This window comes from Lemur catta, chromosome 11, assembly GCF_020740605.2.
Source record: "Lemur catta isolate mLemCat1 chromosome 11, mLemCat1.pri, whole genome shotgun sequence".
NCBI classification, from domain to species: Eukaryota; Metazoa; Chordata; class Mammalia; order Primates; family Lemuridae; genus Lemur; species Lemur catta.
Genome location: NC_059138.1, coordinates 28,754,265 through 28,770,215, shown reverse-complemented (window position 1 = coordinate 28,770,215; position 15,951 = coordinate 28,754,265). Strand labels below are relative to the sequence as shown.

The window sequence follows — 15,951 nt, the reverse complement described above, 5'->3', positions numbered from 1 at the left end:
GTGACTGTTTCCTTCTACAACTATATTTTGCATAGCATTCAACACAATGTCTTGCACGTGGTGGCCATTCAATAATTTTATTGAACAAATAAGCCATCCATTTTAACCAATCTTTAGCATAGGCATTTTTTCAGAGCTGGTCCAGGAGAATCATGGCTTACATTTTACGCTCATAGCCAATGAGCAAAAGGTCCTCATTTTGTTGACATTAGAATTTTGGAGAATGGACTTAGACTTGCTTATAATACATTATGAGGTAAAATTATTGAGTGGGATAGTTTTTTGAGGAAATACATACGAATGTTAATTTATTCACACCTCACAACAGGAACAACTTATAATAAGTGTGAGATATTTGGAGATCCATCTGACCAAAGCTAGTAGGTTAGAAAGAAAAACAACTAAAGGATCAAACACTATTGTCAGGAGAAGAGAAGACTTGATAGTGATCTTCAAGAATATAAATTATCACACAGATAGTGATCAATACTTGTTCTCTTTTAACTATTGAGGAAATTTAAAGGACATGAAGGAATCAAATTAGAGATAAGAAAGTGCTTTCTAGTAATGGAATGGGCTAAAGGATGACAGGTACATGCTGTGGAAGTCTGTAAAAGTAGGTCCTTCTTCCCATTTGACTGTCATTTTAGGTGTGGTACTTTCTAGAAATATAAGAAAAAGTTTAGTGACCTCTTGAAGCTTTTCAAAATGCTTTCTAGGACTATACCCAAGGATGTAAGACAGAAAGAAAGAAAGAAAGGAAGGAAGGAAGGAAGGAAGGAAAGAAAGAAAGAAAGAAAGAATCAAAGAGAGGAAGGAAGGAAAGAATGAAGAAAAGAAGGAAGGGGAAGCAGTACTGCTATAGGTAAAAATGTAAATAGAAAATAGAAATGAAGAAAGACTTGTGAAAGGCAGCTGTTTATTAATATCTGAGATGGAGAGAACCATATTTTAAAGAATTTAGTCTGAGACATGGGAAACAAAATGCCACAGAAAATTTCTACTTAATAAATTTGGTGCCCACAATGCTAGTAATACAATTTGCTTATTTCTCTCTTCAATTGTTTTCCTGCACATTAAACAGGCTTTTTATATAAAGTAGCTATTGTTGTGCATTTATTCTTTACAAAAACATTTTCCTTTTTAGAGTATCATTATTTTTCTTCTATTTCATGTATGCTATTACTAGCAATTTTCACTATTAAAGGAAAATTATACCATAGGAGGAGCTGATACTAAGGAAGTTACAGATGATCTAAACATGGATCTTTGCTTGTGAGAGGATAGTAATTTCATAGAATTTTAAAAATTAATTTCGTTTATGTATTTAAGATCAATTCTATGAAAGATGTGCAAAAATAGAATTGGAATTACAAATTACAAAACTTGCTGGCAATTAAATTTCAGGCAGTTTTATTAAAAATTGATGAGCAGATAATTACTGGCTGGAGTTGCAATTGCATCTTATGGGAAGCAGCTATGAAGACAGTCAGGTGAAGGCAGTGGTCCCTTAGGAATATTTAAACATTTCTTAGAAGTAGAGTTTGCCATTTCAATCTAGGAGGCTGGCTTTTTGTAGTATTAGGAATGAAGTATTTTATAATTTTGTTGGACAAGAGATCTAGCTAAACTATATGATTAAAAAATTGAAATTATTAACACTTTAAGTTAAATCTCACCCCACTCAATTTGATAATTTGTATCAAAAGCCTTAAAGATAACTTAATAATTCTTCCACTTGTATGACTTACCCTAATATGTTTACAGAGATTTTATATAAAGATCTTCATTACAACATTGCTTTCAATAGCCAAAAATTGGGAGAGAAAACCTCATAAATGTTTAATAATAGGAGATTGATTAGATAAATCCTGGAGTAGCTGTAAAAGGGATGTTAAAGAATGATGTTTAAGGATATGTATAGTGTACTCTTAAATGAAGAAAGACAATAGGTTACAAAACGGTATGTACATTATGATTCATATTTTATAAAAGCATATATATGTGTATGTATATATGTATGTGTGGAAGGACAAATGTATCAAGTTGTTATCTTTGAGATTTTGGGTGTATTTTGCACCTCTGGATTTTCCAAAGTTTTGACAATTAATATATATTATTTTACTGAGAAAACAATACGGCCATGTTTAATTGTATCACTCTCCCCTGTTATAATTGTGTAGACTGTAAAGGTACCATGTCTTATTCGTTTTTATATCCCAAGGACTATCATAGTGCCTTTATGCAAATTTAACTGAACATTTTTAGGAAAATGCTTTGGGTTTTTTTGTTGTTGTTGTTCTAATCGACATTAAGTATCTTGCACTTATGAAACTTCCTTTGATTATTTTAATCAATATTGGTGTAAGAGTCCATACCACTGGACTCTTGACTGAAGGCAAGCTGTGGCATCTCACCAGGTGTGGGGATTTTGAGTCCTTCTGTTGTCTCCATGACAACTGAAGCAGTTCTGTGGTCTTGTGGACAACCCCTGACACCATCTTGTCTCTCATCTGTCCTTGTCTCACTCTGGTACTGAGTTTTAGCTTGATCTTATAATAAACAGACATCAAATGTATGGAATAAGCTATTAGCTCATATATTTTCTTACTTTGTATATAGACTAAAAATGTCTGCAGAGTTTTATCAACATTTTGGAATTTTGGGAGATATGAAATTAAATGAAAACATCACTGAATATTTTTTATATCTATTGATGGATATATAAATTTTTTAACCTGGATAATCAAATCAGATCTATTCCATGTTTGGGTTTATAAAGCTGTACTATATGAAAGTGCCACTTTTAGTTTTACTTTATGCAAAAGGATTTTACATAAAAATAAGGCAATTCAGACTTTTTCCATCCGTATAAAAAGAATTATAAAATTTACTGAAACATGTCACAAAGATGCCTGTTACTTGATTTTCTTTTCTTCCTAATATATCTTAGGTGCTATTATATATGTTTTAATTTAAAAATAATCTGGAGTGATTCTAATTTAAAAATTTAAAAATGAAAATATATAAAAAGTTGAAAATTTTCCCTCTCGTTTCTGTCTCTCATCTGCCCATTTTCCATTCTCCACTGCTCCCTCCCCCAACACAGGTAGCCAATCTTAGTAATTTTTAAAATATATTTCCAGAGATATTTTTATGCATATACAATCAATATATATTTTTTATTGTTCTCCACCTCTCTTTTTATATAAAAAAGTAGCATACAATAAACAGAGTTTTGTTCCTTGCTTTTCTCACTGACGTATATATCTTGAAGAACTTCCCATATTCAAAGCATAGAGAACTTCCGTATACATATATACTGCTATGATGATCTGAATGTTTGTGTCCATCACCAATTCATATGTTAAAATCCTAACCCCCAAGGTGATGGTATTGTGTGGCGGGGGAGGGGCCTTTGAGAGGTGCTTAGGTCTGCTATAAAAGGGACCCCAGAGAGCTTTCTTGCCCTCTTTTTGCCTTGTGAGGATACAATGAGAAGGTGGCAGTCTGTAGTTCAGAAGAGGGCCCTCACCAGAATCTGACCTTGCTGGTACCCTGATCTTAGACTTCCAACCTCCAGAACTGTGAGAAAGAAATTTCTGTTGTTTATAAGCCATCTAGTTTATGCTATTTTGTTATAGCAGCCTAAACAAAGACACACATACACACACACATACACATACATACACATTTAAATAGCTACATAATATTCTATTATATGGATGGATATTCTGTAATATAATATGTCACTATTGATTGACATTTGGGTTGTTTCTAATATTTTTCTAACACAAAGGATGACATTATAAATAACCTTGTGTTCATACTATTTAGCACATCTGTAGGTATATCAATAGGATATCTTCCCAGAAGTGGTCAAACATTTGCATACTTGTCATTTTATTTATTTGTTTGTTTGTTTGCTTTAGAGGCAGGGTTCCACTGTGTTGCCTAGGCTGGAGTGCAGTAGTGCAATCAGTCACTGTAGCCTCTAACTCCTGGGCTCAAGTGGTCCTCCTCCCTCAGCCTCTTGAGTAGCTGGGACTATGGACACACATCACCATGCCCAGCTAATTTTTAAATTTTTTTGTGGAGATGGGGGTCTCATTATGTTGCCCACTGTGGTCTTAAACTGCCGGGCTCAAGTGATCCGCCTGCCTCAGCCATTAAATATATTGTTCTGTGCCGTTAAGTATATTCACATAGTTATGCAACCACCACCTTTTTTTGATTTTAATTTACTGATTTTATAGATATATTTCATCTGAGTTCTATCATATTATTTGTTTTGTTTTATGTTTTTCTTTCCTTTTTTTATGAAGTCACTGTATTGTCTCTTGGCCATATATTTTTGAATGTGTGTGTATTATGATTTATAAGAAGGTTTGTATTTTCATTCTAGTGGTTATATTTGTAAATTTATGTTACATTTTCATTCTCTATATCTTTAGGTCACTAATATGAGCTCTGATAAAACAGTGTTTTTTCTTCCTCTGTTACCTCCTTTTCTTCTACTCAGTGTTAGTCAGTAGTATTACCTTTCTTAATGTTTACCTTTGTATTGTTAACTATGCTTCTATCACTTGGTTTGTCAGCTTTAAACGATACCCTTTGAATTCCAACTTTTCTTAATAAGGCAATCAGCAAATTTCCTCTATACTCCACATCTACACCCGTTTCCTTTGTTTTGTTTATTTAGTTTTTACTTCTAACTTTTTTTTTTTTTTTGAGACACAGTCTTGCTCTGTTGCCCCAGCTAGAGTTCAGTGGTATCATCATAGCTCACTGCAGCCTCAAACTCCTGGGCTCAGCCTCAGCCTCCTGAGTAGCTGGGACCACAGGTGCACATCACCACGCCTGGCTATTTTTTTCTATTTTTTGTGGAGACAGGGTCTCACTGTTGCTCAGGCTGATCTCAGAGCTCCTGACCTCAAGCAATCCTCCTGCCTCGGCCACCTGGAGTGCTAGGATTACAGGCGTGAGCCACTGTGCCCAGCCTAACTTTTCTTGTCAGGACATATAACATTTAAATTTCTTCCTTCAACTCTAATTCTCCCATTAGTTTTAATTATAGTTCACAGTTACATAAATCTTTGTTCATTGATAGTCCTTGTGGACTCTAATCTTTTGGATGATTTTACATATCAAGAAAGGCTCATGGCAACAATATTACCTGAATATACCTCTTTTTATCTCATCTCTCCTTTATAAGATGAAAATAGTAATGAATCTACCTTGTAGGATTATTGTGAAGATTAAATAAATTAATATAATTAAAGTCAGTAGAAGAGCATTCAGCACAGATGTTAGCTGTTACTAATCTTTCCCTGTACCTTCTCGAAAACTGTCCCAGTAATTTGAATCAGGTGCCCGTTCTCTGTGAACCTCTATCGTAGCACTTGCCACACTGTATTGTAATTGTCTCTTTTATTCCTCTTGTATCTTCTGTGCATAGCAGAGTACCTGGAACTTAAAAAATTGGGAATCAAATGAGTTAATAGAATCCTTTACAATTAGAATAGCTACCTCTGCTTAGGATGATAATTGGAGGCATGTGAATCCTGAGACTGATTTAGTCAAATGAATTAACTATGTTTTTCTTTCCAGACTTCACTTCTAATGATGATTATGGGAGAACTGGAGCCTTCAGAGGGCAAAATTAAGCACAGTGGAAGAATTTCATTCTGCTCTCAGTTTTCCTGGATCATGCCTGGCACCATTAAAGAAAACATCATCTTTGGCATTTCCTATGATGAGTATAGATATAGGAGTGTCATCAAAGCATGCCAACTAGAAGAGGTAAGCAATTACATGGAAAATTTCTTATTATGCGTATAAAACCTTCAAACTATGCAAATTGTATATTTAGCTCCTTATTTGGTCAGTCAGTCTACATATATTCAAGTTTCCTCTATGGATCAGCTACTGTGGCTGGATCAGTTAATAAAACACATGACCTCTGCTTTAAGAAGCTTGCAAACACATAAAATAGATGCAATTTGGTTTTTCAATAATGGGCTGATTTTGTCACGATAAAAACTCTTCATAAAGTGATGAAAATTTTATTCACCCATTGGTGAGCCAAATGTCCTCAGTGGACATTTATGTGGCATGCATTTTTTAAAGTATACTCCAAAAATTACACAAGAGGATTTTAATCATTAACACCACAGCCCAATGGAATGAGCATTGAGCTGCCAGTAAAGAATCAGAGATAAAATTGTGATATATCTAATCCTTGGCTTTGAGCATATGACCATATTACCTCTAGCGACAGCAATTCTCTGATACAGAGACAAACTGAAGATGATTCTATTGACTCATTCCATAACAATATTGAGGAATGAGCTGATTACCTTCAAATTATGTGAAGTACTCCAAGTGAAGCCAGTATGTGGATCTTGTGCTGTTCAATGTGTAAATTGTATGATGGTGGGTTCAATAATTATTGATGTAAATGTTAGGGCAAGGAATATGTTACTATGTGGTTTATTGGCAGTATTGTCTGAATAATACTGTCAAAATCGGTATTTTTGACAGTTGGAATTGGGCACTCATGGATTCCTTTATGTCACCTTTTATGAAAAAATTACAATGGAAATAAAATGAAGCTTAAAATACAGCATACAAAATAATAGAAAAGGGCTAATTGTGGATTAGATAGACATGAAAGTTCTTACAAAAAAGGGCTGCAGGTTTATGTAAAGGGCTCTCCGTGTGTATATTGACTTACTCAACAGTAGTTTTTTAAAGCCCCATTCTCTTATTTTCTTACACTGTGAGATCATAATGAAAAGATATCCTGTAGAAGTTTTGAATTTACCTTAAGAAGATATTCTTCATTCCTCAAAAGCCCTTCTTCCAGGGATAGTATTTCACAACCTGGAGGTTGGAACAATCTGGATATGTGACTCCCCCCCCCAAAATCTGAATGTTTCCAGAGAACACAGATTTTTGTCTAGGAGGGGACTGGGATGTAGGAGAGGTAGTGCCTTGCAAGATAAATCATGGGCTTTATTTATTTATGGGTGGAAAGGTTTTGGAAGATTTCTGATACACTTTATTTTTTTTGGCTTGAATATACCTTTTCCCATATAAATGATTTTTCTAAGTAATAGTTTGATTTCCCCAAGTTAAACCTGTAAAAGCGTATTTAATCCAAATACAGCTTAGGTATATTACTAGTAATAAATGTAGGGCTGTGGGTCCCTCATTCATGGCATGGTGTTTACTAACTTTTGAACACTGTGCTAGGTCCTGGGATTACCAAGTCAAATAAGACATAATCCATTTCTGTAGGGTTCATAGTACAGTACCCTGTGTTAATAATGAAGGATTTTATGGTATGTGAATTATATCTCAATAAAGCTATTAAAAATAATGAAAGAAGGAGGAGGAGAAAAAGAACACTATATTTTTCTTTTTTTTCTGATTGCATGGTCAGCCTTGAAATTATTTTTAAAGTGTATAATTCAATGTTTTTTATCTTATTCACAGGATTATACTACAATCACCACATCGTTAGCTTCTTAAAAAGGAAACTCTGTACCCATTAGCATTCAATTCACATTCCATTGTACCTAATGCTCCCCACTCTCCGCCATAAGCAATCACTAAATCTACTTTCTGTCTCTATAAATTTGGCTATTATGGACATTTCACATAAATGGAATCATACAATAGGTATTTTGAGCCTAAATATACTTTTAAAGTAAAAAAAAGTAAGGAGTTATCATTTAGCAAATACTAAGATTTGCTACATTTTATAGTGTACTACTAGGAGCTGGATATGAAAATATGAATAGGACATGATATGTATACTTCAGGGGTTCGTGTACTAGTGGGAGAGAGAAACACATCAAAAACAAATCGAATCGGTGCTCTAAAAGAAATGAAAGAGGAGTTTTTATAGCAGTAAAAGGAGGAAGCTTGGACTCCATCTGGGTCTGCCTGTTGTAAGGAGCAGCTTCCCTATACAGCAGGCACAAGGCTTCTGAGGGAATGATTCAATGTGGAATTCCAAGGGTGACAAGAATGAAACTTATGGCCTTGGAGGAATTTTTAAATTAAGAACCATAGAGCTGCCAATGCAGTAGAGAGAAGCTTAGGTTGATTTGAATAAGTGGGAGATTGATGAGTAAATGGTCACTGGATTGTTGAGAAGATTAAATGAGATGTACACATGAGGTACCTAACACAGCATTTGGTACAAAGTAGTCATTCAGTAAATATTAGGTCGTTTCCACTTCCCTTGGAAGTAGAGAATACTGTTAGAGAGCATGACATAGGAGAAATGTCTCTCTGAGAGTCAGTTCTTACTAGAGAGTGACTGCTGTGGAGAAAACATGGAGGTTGGTATAATCAAGGAGGAGGACCATGAAGCCAAAGAATTATGAAAAGTCATCAATATAAATTTTGATAGTGACAAAAGTGATTATAAAAGAAAATTATAAAGGTGGTCATCATAAATATGGTGGTTGATCTGCGTGAGACAACCAACAAAAGTTGGGCTAGTCTGTGGAAGAAAAAAGCATGAGATCCTAAGGTTGGGAGGGGACTCCACTTTGTGTCCCTTTCAGACCTAAAGACATTACCTGTATGATTCCTGATACCAGACATCGTTCACTGTGGTGAGGGTATGGTGGGTACAAAGTGAAAGCTTTATATCTTTTCTGTCAAAGAACTTATAGGCTGGTTGGGGGAAAACATACATAAAGAGGCTATATGATATGGCAAGTGTGGGCTAGAAGTACTCTTAGGGAACTACAGAAGCCCAGTAGAGGGCTTTTAGCTTGTCTGGGTAGTTCAGGGAAGCTGTTTCTAAAAGCTGACACCTTGAAGGATAAATTAAAGATAGAAAATGTATTCTGGACAGAGGGAATTTGCATGAACAGAAACATAGGACATGAACCATTTGGTTGGTTCAGGGAATCACCAGCATTTTGATAGAACCAGAGTGTAATTCCAGGATAGTTAGTGGGGAGGAATGAAGGTGGAGGACTATGTCATGGAGACCTTAATTACTAGTCTTAGGAATTTGGTCTTGGAGAGCTTTAATCAGGGGAATGGTAAAATCAGCTTTAAAGTTTACATATGTAACTTTGGCTGTGATAATGAGGAGCAGAGTTAAGGTGATTAGAAGCTTTTTGGAATAGCAGAAAGAACATACATTTTGAAATCTGACAGAGCTTGTTTACTAAAGAAAGTTATTTAACCTTACTATATACTAAGTTTTATCCTCTAAAATATGGGAATAATATTACTAACTATTTTGTAGAGTTTTGTGGATTCTTCTAGCACATAGAAAGTACTTAATAAATAAAATGCTATTATTATTGATGGTACTATTTGATATTCTGATTAGAAGAATGGAAACTAATAGGAAGCTATTTTATTAATACAAATATGGTCATGACAGACAAAAAGAGACAAAAGCAGAGGAATTGTGAAGACAGAAAATGTCATATTCATGTACTATTTGCATCCATAGGAAAGGGCATCAAGGAATATGGCCTTTCAGGAAAAAGGTGAGGATTTTTTTCTAAGAAATTAGAAGAGGAGAGAAATTGGTTTAAGGTTAAGGATTTCCTGCACAACTGAGATTGGAAAGGGGAACAGGTAGAAATGCTATGGGTTTAGGAAGGAAGGACGTGGAGGTGAACTGCATAGAACTGAGATATCTGATCACAGATTTTGCTAACAAAGTACCAATGGACGATGCCACTAGGTGGGATTTAATAAATAATCATTAATAATGATAACAACCTCCATCTAGTTTTGGGGGGGTACAATTTACTCTTCTTTTTCTTTGCCTAAAGAGTCAAATAAAACATTCAGCTTTTTATTTAAAGAATCCCTGAGTCCCTGTTTCTTGCTGTCCTGCTGACTTTTGTAAATGATTTAGGTCTTCCTAGTCTTCCTAGATAGATGAAATCACCCCGGCATTTCCTAAATTCCTTGTACTTCAAACTGGCAATTGTAGTGAGTACAATGAGTAAACTGTATATGATTAGTATATATCTTCATTATGCTGAATGTTTCATATATGTTGCTCTTATCGATCCAAGTACATGGTAAATTCCTTGAGAACAGCAACTCCAAAACTTTATTGTGGTATGCTCTGCCTGGCACATTGATAGAGTAGTAAATTCTTGTTGGATGACTGTTTCAGAAATGTTTTGAAGTAGACATGTCACTTGTAAGAATTTTGCTCAGCAAATATTCTTCTGCCTCACAGTCTCAGTTTAAGCAGATAATTGCATGGTAGCACATGATTGCTGGAGGTAACAAAGGATAGTAACTGAAAGTGCTAATCTATCTAGACAGTCAAAATCAGAAGTTTCCCCTATTCTCTCTCAGTGACTTAAGAGTTTCTTTTTTTTTAAGATATCCACAGAAACTGTGAAGGGTTTCCGTTTTTGTGTCTTTGTTCTTGTTAAATAAGTGTTCTCACCTTTGACAAAGGCCCATGAGAAATCAATACAGTATAATGCCTATGTGCAAAATGAAAGTTTGTTTTTTTTTTTTTTAAGTGTGGAGGAGTTTTGATCATAGATACCTACATGAGATATGTACAGAATCCTTGCCGCTGGTGCCAGCACAAGAATACCTCAATGTATTCTCTATGTGGCCCCTAACACCAAATGCAAACATTCATGATTCAGTATGTTTTCATTTTGACTGCCAACGCTGATCTGTTTTTTGATGTGTTACATCTAGACTTGAGCCTGGAGATGAGAATGGAATATTCTCTTCCTCATTTTTGTGTTTTTGTTCAGCTCTAATATCTGCACAGGACTTGCGTATGCAATGATGCTTGGTATCATCAGAGTAGGCAGGTAGGTGTAACTTTGGCTGGATGGGAAAAAGCATGCACAACATATTTCACATAGTTTTCTGATTCCAATTTGTTTTTGGAAATTATTCACTCTGTGGGATAGCTTAAAGACATTATCACAGGGAAGAGCATGGAGATAGTTGTATGTTGATAGAATAATTTGTACTGTGCAGCCACGAGTAAGCAAGTCAGGTTCAGTTCTTCACCTGCAGGCCTCCTCTTTCAGGAACATCTCCATGTCCTGCTTTGTATACCCTACTTTGAATCTACAGTAGAAGGAATTCCTAGGTAAATTGATAGTTATTTTAAAAATAACCATTATGCATCCCTCTGCCCACTAACTTACCCTCGCATTTTCCCCATGTACCCAAACCATGCTTAGAGTCCTCCTAAATACTTGTAGCTATTGTAACCAGCATTAGAAATTGTGTTAGCTTCAAAAGAGGAATCAATATAATTGAGCCCTAGTTAACTTACTCATCCTTTTTGAAATTATAATCATATTTTGTTATTAAAACAGGGACAGACTACACTGTTCTCTTGACTTTTTAATTTCCAGAACATCTCTTCCTCTGCACTTTACCAGTACCATACTAGTCTACCATACAGCCCCACGGCTGACAGGAAGAGAATTCTAGTCAGGCCAGTGTTTGTGTAATGAGTAATGTGACTGTCTTTATTTAGTAACTCATTTTCTTGTAAAAGTACCTGGGTTTGGTGAAGTAAATGGGCTTTTATAATAGTGCAGAGTGGGGTGTAGGCATGGGGAGAGTGAGAAGGAGGTCAGAGGTTTAGGATATGTAATTGGTTTCCACAAAGTTGTTGCCACAATTTGGAAAGTGTAAATTGTCCTCACTAAGTATCTGTCATGACAGCCATCATGTATACATTATTATAAAAATATTTACTGTGTAAGCAGAAGAAAGTAAGATTTGCATGTGTTTTCTATTTCATTACTGTTTGGCAGTTTTCATATTTAAGTCACTAGAAGAAAAAAATTGGGAGGAAGTTGGCAAGAATTTACTAATAGAAAAAAAAAACTTGGGAGGGAAATTGGCAAGAAGTATGAAAAACTTGGGAGGGAAGTAAGCAAAGAAATGAGTTAACAACTTGTTCTGGAGACTAAGTAAGTTCCATCATGCAGATACCATATGACTAATTAAATTTGAATTTGACCTCCTGATCGCTAGGTCTGATCAAAACTAATCTGGAAGAACATGAAGCTTAACCTTTGGATGGTCAGTCCACCACTGCAGGAGAATTCATGAATGTTTAGTAGGGAGAACTAAAAATAAAAAGGTGCCATAGGAACTAACATTTACGTTCAGTAGTAGCAAAGATATAATGGGCATCTAAAACAGATATTTGAAATACATTGAACTATGTCCCTCTAAACCAGAAAACCACACTAAATGACTGTACCTTGAACTACCTGCAATTTCTACTGATGGGTAATTAATTTTGAAAGTACTGACACTTATTTGCTGTAATATGAAGCAAGAACTTTTTTTTTTCTTAAATAAAACTATTGAACCAGAACCAAACAGGAATGCCATAGCATTTTGTGAACTAAGCTTCTATTTCATTTCATGTGAGCCCTGGAACTTAAAAGTAAATGCTAGCCAGCATCTGTGGACAGTGAATACATGAATTGGTCATTGAATCCTCACTTTCTACTTAACCAGTGTCAACTTTGTCCAGAGTTTGCAGTCAAAGGGAAAATGTGCTGAACTCCAAAAGTGTGAGCTAGGTCTTAGGAGTTAAGATCACAATCTGGAACTAATTATTATCATGACAAATGAGCATTTTTATGTCTCTAAAACCAAAATAGCCCTAAGTCTGCCTTCCACCCCAAGTAAGATTTGGGTAAATCAATGGGACAATAGTATATGAATGTAATCATAACTGTCTGGGACCAAGCTATTCCATGAATAATGAAATTAAGACATTTTAGCCAGGCCTTCATATTTAAAACACAACATAAAAAATCATTAAGTTTTCCAAAGGTAAAAGCCAAATTGTATCGTATATATGCCTGAAGTTTCAACCTTCTTAAAGAATTGGGATTCTAGACTCTGTTCTCTTACAGTTTTCCTTATTGAAGTGATGTCTAACTTATGATCAAGAAAAGATCTTACACTTATTTTTAATAGAACCTTAGACATGGAAGGGACCTCAGAAATCTCTAACTAAATCTTAACATCTGCAGATGGTTCTGGGCATCTCACCCGATTTCTGACTATAGCCATAGAGAAATGTTCGTGAAGACCTTCAAAGGAAGGAAACCCTGGTGTTTCTAAAAATTGAGTACAAGTATTCTCCAGATAAAACATTCCTTGAAATGGCAGATTGTATTACCATTATTATCTTTCAGAATCAAGTCGATAATACCTACTTTTCATTTATAAGGTTTAGTTACCCTTGATTCAGATTTGATAAATTAAAAGAATTGATTTCAACAAATATTTCTTGAGCTCCAATGGACACAGTACTACGTTAGGTGCTTAATATACTTGCTGCCTGCAAGTATATCAAGAGTCCCTACCTGTAATGAGTTAATGACTTACAGATATTTTAGGGGAGAAGATATATGTATTTATTAATTTAGTAAGTGTTTAGGAGTGTAAACATTGAACTAGGAACTGCTCCAAACTCTTGAAATATGTTGATGACCAACACATAATCCCTGTCCTCAAAGGGCTTTCATTCTAGTGGAGGAGTTCAACAAGTAAAAACCAGTGCAGTTTGATAAGTTCTATGACATTGATTAATAGAATTATTCTTATGTAAGTATAGATAAGTAGCACTTAATCTGGTTTTACAAGGTCAGGGGAGGCTTCCCTGGAGGAATTAACATTTAAGCTGAGAGATGATAGATGAATAGGAGTCATCTGAGTGAAGACCAGGGAGAACATTCCAGAAAGAGAACAGAATGTACAAGGCATGGAGCCAAGAGAGGATATCGTGTCAGGGAGGTATAGTCAGTTCTATGTGGCTGGGGTGTAGAATGAAATGAGCCTGGACCCAAGACCGCACTTGGTACTTTGATGGAGCTACAGGTAGAGCAGTAAGGTTGAGATCTGGAAAGGAAGAGATATATGGTGAATGGGGAGAGGACAGTTATATGAAGAAGAACCTTATATGATACATTAAGGTAACTGAGCTTTACTTTGAGGGCCATAGGACTCACCGAAGAGTTTTAAATTCAGGAGTGATGATGTGATTAGAATTGCATTTTACAAAGATGTCTCTGATTGCAACATGCAGTATGGATTATTGGAAGAGTGGCAAGGCTGGTGACAGATTGTTTAAGAGGCTATTGCTGTGACTCAGGTGAGAGATCATGATGACCTGCTGGGTAGGAGGTAGTAGGGAAAGAGAAGTAAGTCAGTTCCTGGGATAAGTAGACTATTGAATGGGTGGACTTAGTTTAGTATTCAGTGTAGGAAGTGGGGAAAAGGGAGAAGTCAAAGATAATGCCAAGTTTTTAAAAAATTTAATTAATTTATTTTTTAAGAAAATTTTCTAGCTTTATTGAAGTATAATTAACAAATAAAAATTGTGTATACATGCCATTTACAATGTGATGTTTTGATATATGTATATATTGCAGAATGATTACCACAATCAAGGTAATTAACAACCATCACTCTATAGTTATCATTTTGTGTATGTGTGGTGAGAACATTAAGATCTACTCTCTTAGCAATTCTCAAGTGTAGAATACATTATTATTAACTATAGTCACCATGCTGTACAGTAGATCTCCAGAACTTATTCATACTGTCTAACTGAGACTTTGTACCCTTTGACCAACATCTCCCCACTCCCCTCACCTCCCCATGCCACGTTTCTTTCTTAGGCAGTTGGGTGGATAGTTGGTACCATTTGCTGAGGCAGGTTGGTAGGGTGAAAACAATGTGCTCCATTTTTGAAGGGAACTCTTGAGGGGACCTGTCTGAGTCTAGAGCTCAGGAGATATGTTTGGGCTGGAGGTGGACAGGAGGGAGTCCTCAGCCTGGGAGTCCTCAGCCACGAGGGAGTCCTCCTGAAGTCACAGGAGTGAATGATCTCACTGAAGGAGAGTGCAGTGCAAAAAGATTGAACTGAGGACAGATCATGGAGGAATATCAATACTTGGGAGGTATGCAAAGAAAAGGGTACCTGTGAAGGACGCCAAGGTGGAGACTAAGGGCCAGGAGGGAACAAATCCAGGAGAGTGTGATGTCATGGAAGGGAAGAAAAGAGTATGTTTTAAGTGATAGAAAATGCTCAATAATGGCATCTGGTTTGGAGAGGTCAAGTAAGATTTTTTTTTTTTTTTTTTTTTTTTTTTTTTTTTTTTGAGACAGAGTGTCACTTTGTTGCCCGGGCTAGAGTGAGTGCCGTGGCATCAGCCTAGCTCACAGCAACCTCAGACTCCTGGGCTTAAGCGATCCTACTGCCTCAGCCTCCCTAGTAGCTGGGACTACAGGCATGCGCCACCATGCCCGGCTAATTTTTTTTGTATATATATTTTTAGTTGGCCAGATAATTTCTTTCTATTTTTAGTAGAGACGGGGTCTCACTCTTGCTCAGGCTGGTCTCGAACTCCTGACCTCGAGCGATCCACCCGCCTCGGCCTCCCAGAGCTAGGATTATAGGCGTGAGCCACCGCGCCCGGCCCTCAAGTAAGATTTATAAGTGCCCACTGGATCAATTTCCTTAATTTTACAAAAATGTGTGCAAATGAATAGGAAAGAGATATTCAATAGTAAAAAACGGGCAAAAGATATGAGCAGACAATTCATTAAAAATATTCAAAGCCATTTAACATATGAAAAAGTGCTCAATCTGATTCATAGTTAAAGAAAAATAAATTAAAACCACAATGAGCATGCCTAGATAATAATAGAAGGGAACCCGAGGAGAGGAAGCAGTTGAAGACTTAGTACAGAAGAGAAAAGGGATGTCTTATAGCATAAGGAGACAGAAACCATAGAGCATGTTTGGACGATGAGACTCGGACATGTGAAATGCACCCTCTTCTGATGAGGACGAATAAAGGGAAGACCTTGTGGTGGCAAATGTGAGTTAGAGTATGATAGGGAGTTGGGGGAGTTCATATTCAG

At 36.0% G+C, this 15,951-nt stretch overlaps 1 protein-coding gene across 1 annotated transcript in view; it reads left to right on the top strand.

Annotated features, from left to right (window-relative positions):
- Positions 1-15,951, top strand: part of CFTR (CF transmembrane conductance regulator) — a 142,698-nt gene that overhangs the window by 35,022 nt on the left and 91,725 nt on the right. Inside the window, exon 11 of the mRNA XM_045564145.1 lies at positions 5,611-5,802. Within this exon, the coding sequence (XP_045420101.1) occupies positions 5,611-5,802 (192 nt within the window). The remainder of the gene's footprint in view (positions 1-5,610; positions 5,803-15,951) is intronic.